The sequence below is a fragment of the Myotis myotis genome, unplaced genomic scaffold (genome assembly GCF_014108235.1).
Source record: "Myotis myotis isolate mMyoMyo1 unplaced genomic scaffold, mMyoMyo1.p scaffold_m19_p_4, whole genome shotgun sequence".
NCBI classification, from domain to species: domain Eukaryota; kingdom Metazoa; phylum Chordata; class Mammalia; order Chiroptera; family Vespertilionidae; genus Myotis; species Myotis myotis.
The window spans coordinates 80,664,572-80,674,735 of NW_023416346.1; the positions used below are offsets into that span (position 1 = coordinate 80,664,572).

Here is a 10,164-nt window from a genome sequence, read left to right on the forward strand (position 1 = left end):
TTATAAAAATAATATTGTATGACACGGAGAAAGGGAGAGAAAAAATCACTCATAATCCCACCACTCCACTGACACTGTTGCTAGTTTGGTGTTTTCCTGACCATCACCTCATTACCCATATTCATAGATGGCTAGAAACATACTACTTAATATTCTACTCTGTGCCCTTTGCAGCTTTGCATCATGTTTATGCAACTTTGTACCCAGAGATTATTTTTAATTTTGTACCATTTAATTTTTTATTGATTTTAGAGAGAGGAAGGAGGAGAGAGAGAGATATACTTTGTTGTTCCACTTATTTATGCATTCACTAGTTGACTCTTGTTTGTCTTGTATGTGCCCTGACCAGGGTTGAACCCACAACTTAGCATATGGGGACTATGCTCTAACCAACTGAGCTACCCTACTAAGGCCAGAGGTTTTTTTTATTAATATTTTGTAGTGAACATTTTCTCATAAATGAGTTTTGGAAGTCAGTAATTTTTGTGTGTTTTGTTTTGTTTTGAAGTTTCAAGGTCCCAAGAGACACTTCCTTACCATGGACATTTAGATTGCTTTCTATTTTTCACTATTATAAACAATTCTGCTCCAAACATTCTTGAACAAAGACTTCTGTTTTTTAACTTTTCCACACGTATATTGAATATATGTTTCTGGAGACTATTCTGGCTGTTTCCAGCTGTTGGGGAAAAGGTGATCATCTTGTAATGGTCCCTAATTTTCTCCTCTTATGTGGCTCAGTCTGTTTTTAGACTCCTCTCAGTCTGTGTTTTTAATTAATTAGTCAGCAAATGTTATTGAACCTGAAGTGTGTGAGCTGAGGCAGGGCTAAGAGGCAAAAAGAAGAATCAAAAGGCACAATAACAGCACTTTTTGACCACTTACTACAGTAGGCATCAACCTGGCTAAGCTTTTCCTTTAATCCTTTCAACAACTCCACCATCCCATTTAGCAGGTGAGAAAACTAAGGCCCTAAGGATGAAGTCACGTAGCCTAAGATCACACAGATAGGAAATAGCAAAGTAGAGATTTAAACCCAGGCAGACTGACTCCCTAAACTGCACAGTAGATATAACAAGAAGTCACCAGTGGGAAGACAGCCTAAATGCTTTCTTACCCTCCCAGGCAGCGAAGTTCAGGGGTGAGAGTAAGGATTTTGCAGTCAGCTTAACTGGATTCAAATACCCGCCTCCTGGCTGTGTGAACTTGGGCAAATCTCTGGGACTCCATTTCAAAACCCTGCCTCACAGGTGGGAATTAAATGAGATAATGGATGGGAACATGCCAGGCCCAGTGCTGGTGTACAGAAGATTCTTGCCAGGTGACCATCCCATCCTCTACTTGCTACTCGAGCTGGAAGTCTAGTTGCCAAGTTGGAGAGAAGAGTTCAGCGGAGAGTTCTGAGCTGAGCTGGAGCCCACTGGGAAGTCGGAGATCCGGGTTTATTTGCAGAGAAATGCAAATGTCTCCTTTGCTCTCTCCCTGCCTGGGCAACTAACCTCCTCTCCCATCTGCGCCCCCCCGCCCCCCCCCCCAGAAGAAAGGGTTGGTTTTTGCGCTCCAGAGCTGAGCGCTTGAAGCCCCTCTTTCCTGCTCTCTGGGAGGTGGACAGTAGAGATAAAGGGTCACCAGTGGGAAGAACCTTTCTGGCATGTGGGCACAGAAATGGGGCGGAGGGCACTCTTTTTTCTGCCCTTCAATGGTCCGGATGGGGGAGGGGATGGCTGTTGAGCAACTGCTCGGGAGACACTCTAGAAGCAGAGACTAACATTTGCCTCTTTCTAACAATTGGACTGGGAGCCATCTAATATATGGAAGATGGATTTACCACCTCACGGATCCGGAGCCTGCGACAAAGCTGCTGCTGTGGTTTCTAGATCTGCTCCCCCTGGGGCTGAGGGGGAAGATAAGTCAGAGGTCCAAATTAGCCAAGCACAATTTGAAAACCTAGGGTCTCTCGCCTCAGGCAAACCCAGAGATGGCTTGAGGATGTATTTTACAGTCAAAACTCTGTAGGGTTTTATGGTCCCGACAGATACCACCTTTTATCAGAGGGAAACTGGATACAATTCAGGATCTTTGGGTAAAGTGAGAAACTGCAGCAATGGTGTGGTTGTTACTGAAATTTGTGTTGGGACTGGGTGAGGCTAAGGAAAAGGAGACACGCAAAGCAGCTTTAGGGGCTGGGAAATGGGTTTACCTGGTGCCCAGAGAATTCGCCCCACCTTCCTCCAGGTATCAAGAAAGGTCCTTGACCTGTCCCTCTATTTTGCTGCCCATTTTTGTGTCAGTAAGCCAGTCAGTCCGTCAGCAAACAGAACTTTGTTACAAGAGCAAATGGGGATGAAAGAAGGAAAAGAAACGGGGGGGGGGGGGCGCGGAGAAAAAGACCTTTAGATCTTCAAATCCAATTAAGAAGATAGAACACATACATAGTGAATGTGCCATGGTGACATCCCCCCCCCCCTTTGTTAACATTTGGGACTTTTAAAAAGAGGATATTTTATAAACAGTGTAAACTGAGTAGTTATTGCTGAAAGAGGTTTAAAAAAAGGAGTTTAGTAGAGGGGTAATCCTGGTGGCCTTCTTGTAAAATGTGAGGAGCTTCTTGGCTACAAGGAACACCAACTGAGATAAAGGAGAAGGCTGGACCTCTTTCCAATAGATTTTTAAAATAACATCCCAACCTGAGAAACATGTGCTCCGAATGCAAAGTATTATTCTTGCTAGATGGGAATGATTGTATAATCATAATAAAATAACCTGGCATCATGGGAAGGCAGGAGGAATCCCCGGCAGCCCAGGGGCAAGCTCTTCATTCCCTGCTTCCTGTTCCTGGCCTTTGGCATGCCTCTTGAGCTGCACCTCATCCAGGAAGGCAGTATATTTCTGCGTAGCATCCCACCAGCCTCCGTCCCCTCTGGACAACCACAAAAGAGAATACTTGGCTCAGGCCTGCGAGGGAAGCCACTGCTGCCTGCAGATAGGCCCTCAATGAGGCTCTGCCTGGATCTGGCGACTTTAAGGGGGAAAAGGACCCCAGCTTTGTCCCTTCAACAAGGGAAATGGTTCAGCCCAAAGGGACAGACAAGCTCCGAGAAAGCCTGCAGAGAACCCAAATCATGCCTCCCGCTCCCCAGGACCGTCCCTTGTGCGCCCCCTACTCAGGGTCACTGCCTGAGTCCATAGCTCTCCTCCTGAAGCCCTCTCAGCCCACCCGCTAGATTTAGGTCAGAAAACAGACACTAACAGCTCTCCTTTGCCTTAGCAAAATTAAGTGGAATTTATTGGGCAAGTCCATGCAGGGTGGTGGGGAGAGACGATGTCCCGGGCCCGGGCCCCCGCCAGCTTCAGAAGCACCCGCGTAGGCCGAGGACTCAGTGCTCGGGGTGGCCGTGCCCTGGGTCCGCCAGCCCCACCCCGGAGCCGTGGCCGATTCCCAGCGCTGCCGGACCCGCGGGGTCGCTCGGACTCCGTTCCCCAGCCGGCCCTTCGCTTTCACAAGATCCTCGGTGACTGCACCAGCTCGAGTGCCTTTAAAGGGCCACACACGCTAGCCGCCGCTATAAAATGTTACCAGCGGCACAGCTGCAGAAGGGAAACGGCTGAGCCGCCCCAGACGCTGCTCACTCCACCGGGCAGGCTGCTCACTGCGCCCGGCAGCCCGCCCGCAGCCCACAGGCTAAGTCGTCCCTGGCGAGGAGGAAGAGGCTTAAGGAAGGCACAGTACCAGCTCTGGCCCTGAGTGAGTATCCAGTTCAGATTTTGCCACCAACTGGCCCACGAGCCAGTACATGTGCTAATAATGCCCTAAGCCGGTTATAAAGACGTGGAAATTGAGGGGGAGGGATAAAAAGGGGGGAAAGGGTCTGTCTTTCCTGGGATTTCTAGCCCAGGCCAACCTTCTGCCGTGTGCGTGTGCATCAGGGCTCTCGGGGCGGCAATGGGGGCTTGAGAGCCGGTCCCGGCGCCAAGAACGGAGCGCGGTGGCCGCCACCGCCACCGCCACCGCCCCGGAGTCAGGCGCCGAAGCCGCGGGCGGGCGGGCACGGTGCGGTGCGGCGGCGGCGCGGCGGTGCGGGCTTTTCCCAGGCGCCCCGGGGTCGGGTGGCACTGAGCGCGACCGGCTCGCGGTGGCGGCGTGCGTGCCAGGGGCTAGGGGTTCCGCCGCTTCGCACTCGGCTCGCCGGGCTCCGCGCTTCCATCTCCAAGGCAGGCGGCTTCGCTGAGGTAAGCCTGGCCGCCCGGCAGGACGCTGGGCTGAGCGGCGGGGCCGAAGGACTCCAGCCGAGCAGGCGCGGGGGGCGGGCGGCGGCCGGGCAGGCCGGGGGGTCTGGGGGTCTGGGGGAATTTGTTTTTCTGTTCGAAAGCTGCTCCGCTGGGGGCGGAGGGGCCGCCGCCCGCCTGCCCGCCAGCGAACCGCTTGGTTTGCCAGCGCGCCTGCCTGCCGGCCACCCGCGCCAGCGCCCGCTTCTCCACAGAAGACGGCAGCACCTTTTCCCTGCGCCCGCGCTTTCTCCAGCTGGGCTTCCACGGACTTTGCTAATCACCCGGACCGCATCTGGACGCTCAGGCTCTGGGGCTGCACAAAGCTCAGGTTTCCTTTGGGGGCTGGAGGCGAGAGGGGCTTTTTGGGCCGAGTTCGGGGCAATTGCGGGATGGAAGTTAGCGAATTTGGGCAACTTGCCTGTACTACCCAGTCTACCTCTGCTCTCTCCCACACGCACGCCCACACAGCCACGCACACCCACGCACACACTCCTCTCCTTATAAACGAGCGCCGCGGGGCTGGCCGCTCACGGAGTCCCTGCCTAGCCAAGCATCGGACTTGGAGTCAGAGAGACGTGGCTGCGAATCCCGGCTCCGCCACTTTCTAGCGCTGTGACCTTGGGCAAGTTACCGAACCTCTCGGAGCCTCTCCTACTCTTCTGGTAGCGGGGTTAGAGCACTGAGCAGAGGCGGCCTGGCTAGGGGGTAGCTCAGCCTGCGGCCGTGTAGGTCACTCCGCGGGCGCTCAGTAAGTGTTGGTGAGGCGCAGGAGCCACCGCCGCTGGTGCCAGAGTGCGTCCCGCGCGCGGCCACACCGCGGGGCCGCAAACTCGCTGCGGAGGACCAGAGCCCGCGCCCCTGCCCGCCTGTCGGTGCGGTCTCTAATATCTGTTCCTGACACAGCACTTGCGGGAACGGAAGCTCGGGGCCTTGGTGAAGTGTGTGCTCGTGCCCACCTTCCAGGGATGCTCCAGGTCGCCCTCAACTCCGGCGGCTCCACCTGGGATGCCGCGAGGAAGGCAGCCGAACTGTTCGCAAACAACAGGCCTTTAGTTTTCAGGTGGCGAAACTGACTGGTCTGGGTTAGAGCGCGTCCAAGAGGAGCCGCAGTACTGTTTGGATTCTTAAATTTCTCTTAAGTGAGAAAATAGCAATCGAGATGGAGCCATCCAGTTGGTGCCACTTTAACTTTTGGTCCTCCAACAGATTAAAGACGAGAGCCCCCTACCTGCCTTGCCTGTCCCTTCTTTCCTCTCCCCACCCCCATCTAGGCGGGAGGGGCTGTGGGGCTAAGGGAAGGTCTGAAGAGAAGGGCGGGCGGGAACTTGTATCAGAGCCTCCAGGCACCAGCGTGTGAGGAGGCACTTGTTGCTCTGGGTTGCCGGCCGCCTCTAGCAGTCGTTTCACAGTAGTCAGCTCTCGGCGTGAGGAGCAGGCTGGGACGCTTCTGAGCTGCCAAGTTTTGCCTTCGAATGGGCTAGTGGCAGTGTGGAGACAGAAAAGCAGGCCAGCAGGGTCAGGAATTCCCATCGAAAAGTGGATTCAACACTTACTGAGCGCCTACGGAGCACAGACCCAGGCGAGGGGCGGACGGGGAGGTGGGGGGGTCAGGTAGGTAGTGGGAGTGGGGCTGAGAGAGGCCAAGAGAGACAACAGATCTGAATGGAAACAGGGTCCTGTTTAGGAGAGCTCACAGCCTGAAGGGCAAAAGGGTCTTCTTCCCCAAGAACTGATATTAAAACTTTTTTCTGGCTCTTTCTTTTATTCTATAACTTTTTCCCCTCCCTTTTTTATTGTTGTTGCTACTGTTTCTTATTTTGTACACTCGGGTACATTTGGGCGGCATAAAGAAGGAAGGCTGGATACGAACAGAGAAAGATGGGCAGGGCCCCTCAACGTTTTTCTTAGGATGTGAAAATTGCTTCATACCGAAGATGCTGGGCTCTGGAAGATGACATGGATTAGACTCCTTGTCTTGTGATCACTGGCTTGAAACATGACTGGGTAGCCTCGGAGAAGAACAGGCCTCCAATCAAGCAGTGGTAGTGATGACCCAGCGACTGGTTTTTTTTTCTGTTTTCTCCCCCACTTTTTCGTTTCTCTACTTTCTTGCCTCCCTACCCTACAAGTAAGTGGTGCAAAAGACAATAAAGAGAAGTAGTAAGTGGCTACTTTCTAGAAGTGTCTGAGCAGATTCTTAATGACCACTGAGGGAGGGAAATGTCAAGGAGAATTCTAGGCTTGTTCGAAAGATTAGACATGCTTTTTAAGGTGTGGGAGATTCTTTGGGGCAAAGGGTATTTATAAATACAAAATTCAACATCTCTGATTCATCATGAAGGCTAGAATAGATGAAGCTTAAAAACAAGCTTCTAGGAAAATAATGAGAGTTTTCAGGTGAGGAAATTTTTTTGGTTTCTGGTTTGAGGGAATTATTTTTCCCTCACCCCTTTATCCTTCAGCACTTGAGCTAGGGAATTATTTCTTCAGCAATTGTTTGAATCATTCTAGGTATGATTCAGTGGTCAGGCGAGGCCTATGAACATAAGAGTGCTAGCTCCTGCTCTCGGAACCACTGCCACTTGATAGGAAAGCCATTGAATCTCTGTTCCTGTTTCCCTTCAGGAAGAAGTATTCCCATTTGTCACTACAGATGGGTGTGGCTGGGCTCAGACCAGGTGTCCTGGGAAAGCCCTATGCTACCTGGGCTGTCTTGGAGGAAGCTTGAGGCAGGGAGGAAATTGAGGCATTCCTTGCTGCTCTCTGGCCACCTCGGAGCCCCCAGCCCACCTTTATCAGCCTGGCTTTTCTCACACCCATATCTGAGTCAGGGCTTTGGAGCTCCATGGCATTTACGTTGGGGACTGATTCCTTCCCTGGGCTACAGCCTTCAGCTTTCTAGGTCTTCCTTGCCCTCTTTCCCACTTTTTCTCAGTCCCAGTGGAGGCCCCAGCTCAGAAGCCAGTGGCCCATGAAGACAGTGTGCTACTTATGGATATTTATGCCTTCAGAATCAGGAACAGTGCCATGCCACCCCACACACACACTTGGGGCTCTGAAATCACTGGCATGGGAAAGCAGTCATTGTGTACCCTCTTGATGATGTGGATAGCTGGCTACCTGGGCAGCACCTGGCTAATCAAGCAAACAAAGTTCCAGCTTGATCTTCTCCCTTGCTCACGTGGTCTCTGGTCTTGGATCTAACCCTGTCACCATCCTTTCCTTGTAGCTGTATGTAATTGCCCTGCTTTGGGCTTTGCTAATTTTTTCTTGGCTAATGAAACCTTTGCCCTTCTTATCTTTTCTCCATCACATACAGCACAACAGCTCCAGCTGGCAGCATCACCTCCCACCAATTTATCCAACTTCTGCTGAGGCTCTGAAATGCCAACGATGTCGAGACCTGCACTTGATGTCAAGGGTGGTACCTCACCTGTGAAGGAGGTAACTTTTGCCATTTTACAAGTAGAGACATTTAGACCTGGGAAGATGAGCTGGTCTGGGGCCACCTATAGGCCCTCCTAGGTGTGGTGTCTAGTGTCCTTTAGCAGAGAGGAGACAACAGGGCTTTCTCTAGGGAGAATGAGGATAGCTTCTGCCTAAATGTGGTCAAACCGAACCCACTCAGGTTGTTGAAAGATGGCAGGGTAGGGAGCAGAGAATTAGAATCAGAATAAGACAACACCATTGAAAGGATTGGGGGGAGGGCAAAAATAAAAGGAAAGGATTAATGTGAGGCTGAGAAGAGGGACAATGAGATGCCTTTAGAGTGATGAGGTGGAGGGAGGGAGATGAAAGCAGCAAACCCACTTAGGAGGGCAGGTGCCCAGCATGAGCACTTTGCTCTGAACACTGAGCTCAAGAGGATCCTCAGGCTGGGAGCTTAACTTTGCAGGGGGCCTTCTTGCTACCTCCTCACCACTAGCCCCAAATGAAGTGCATGTAGGAGTTTTCTGGGCCTGATATTATGTTGCACCTTTCTTGTCTTCTAGGATGCCAACCAAGAGATGAGCTCTCTAGCCTACTCTAACCTGGGGGTGAAAGATCGCAAAGCAGTAGCCACTCTGCACTACCCCGGGGTAGCCTCAAATGGAACCAAGGCCAGTGGGGTTCCCACTACTTCCTCTGGATCTCCAACTCCAATAGGCTCTCCAACCACCACCCCTCCCACTAAATCCCCACCCTTCAACCTGCACCCTGCCCCTCACCTGCTGGCCAGTATGCAGCTGCAGAAACTTAATAGCCAGTATCATGGGATGGCTGCAGCCACTCCGGGCCAACCAGGGGAGGCAGGGCCCCTGCAAAACTGGGGCTTTGGGGCTCAGGCGGGAGGAACGGGGTCACTCTCTCCTCCTGCTGGTGCCCAGAGCCCTGCTATCATCGATTCAGACCCAGTGGATGAGGAGGTGCTGATGTCACTGGTGGTGGAACTGGGACTGGACCGGGCTAATGAGCTTCCAGAGCTGTGGCTGGGGCAGAATGAATTTGACTTCACTGCAGACTTTCCGTCTGGCTGCTGATGCCAACTATCCCTAAACATGAAGGAATAAAGCCACCAATTCTGTTGTAAATAAAAATAAAAGTTACTTACAAAGAGTTGGACTAACTGGAGGTGTTCTTCATTGAGGTCTAAAGATGTGTTGCATGGTCTGGTGTCTTTTCAGCAATTCTGAGGCCCGTGGTGGGGTGTGGGTGGATAGCTGGGAGGGAGCTGGATGGGATGGGAGGAATGGGGGTGGGGCGGTAGGGGACTGCTTACCAAATTTCTGCCGTTATCTCTTTAGGAGCCCAAGTACCTAGCCTCATTGCCCTAAGTCCCCAGGAACACTGTCCTATTTGAGGTTAAATACAGGGGCTGGTTGGGGGCATTCTCAGAAGAAAGACTGATCCAGACCCTTCCTCAGCCTCCTCACCACTTGCACATTCAGGTCTAAAGGGTTGCCCTGGCCACGTGACACACACTTCACCAACCCTAAAAGCCATCCCCACCCACTCTATAGTTCCAATCCAATTGACCCATTAAGGCTTTGCCCTTTTGCCTTTGAGCAGTAGATAGGACCTAAATAGGATCCTATGACCTGAGAGCTCAGATTTCTCTGGAAAATTACAAAAGCTACAGACTCCCAAGATTAAACTGAAATTCTGATGCCTTCTTCAAGCCCCTCAGACAATTGCTCAGGGCCTCCCTCTAAGCCTGGTCTGAGCGTCTCCTGACTCTGGCCTCCCTGGCTCACCATGTATAGGGACAGCCTGTTTATTAGGGCTGTCCTCTCCATCTTAGAGATACAAATCAGGGCTGGACTTGACAAGTTCAGCTTTTGGGGATGCCTTTGCCCTTAGATTAACTGCTGAAGAGGCTGTGGCTTCGGAAGCATGCCAAGTGACAAGACAGTAGCACTGAACTGGATCCTGGCCTTGGGGGACGGCAGTTCAACCCCATCCTTGTGTTAAGATAACCCAAGGGTCTTCTCTACCCACATTTAAGACTCCTGGGGATATCCTTCCTTGGACATTGTGGAACTTACTTGAAACAGCTCATGACTAGCATGAGGTCTGACCCACGGCAAGCACTTTTGAAGGAGCCAGCTGGCAGAGGCAATGCACTGGGTTTGGCACTCGCTGAGCACCTGCTCTGGGCCAGGCACTCTGTTAGGCATGGGAGCATGAATTATATAAAGTGTGTACCTTTGAGGGGATTCCCCATCTAGAAGGAGAAAGATGAACACAGTATTGCCTATAACACTTGCGGAAGGTGCTGTTCAATCCCAGAAAAGGAAACAGCTCCCTCTGCCTGGGAAGTCTGGAGAAGGTTTCCTGGTACTAAACTGGTTCATTTCTTTGTTTTTAATATCTCACAAGTAGTAAGTACATGATACAATCTCTTTGTGAGAGTAG

General features: G+C 51.9%; 1 protein-coding gene across 2 annotated transcripts; it reads left to right on the forward strand.

Moving 5' to 3' along the window:
- Positions 1-3,334: 3,334 nt before the first annotated feature.
- On the forward strand, positions 3,335-8,854 carry CITED1 (Cbp/p300 interacting transactivator with Glu/Asp rich carboxy-terminal domain 1). Of its 2 annotated transcripts, none has more exons than XM_036305158.1 (3): positions 3,335-3,745; positions 7,589-7,713; positions 8,262-8,854. In XM_036305158.1, the coding sequence occupies exons 2-3, from the start codon at positions 7,654-7,656 to the stop codon at positions 8,787-8,789; spliced, it is 588 nt and encodes a 195-aa protein (XP_036161051.1). In that variant the 5' UTR covers positions 3,335-3,745; positions 7,589-7,653; the 3' UTR covers positions 8,790-8,854. The 2 variants fall into 2 exon arrangements, with proteins under 2 accessions (XP_036161051.1, XP_036161052.1); XM_036305159.1 differs by lacking the exon at positions 3,335-3,745 and adding an exon at positions 3,826-4,230.
- Positions 8,855-10,164: the final 1,310 nt, after the last annotated feature.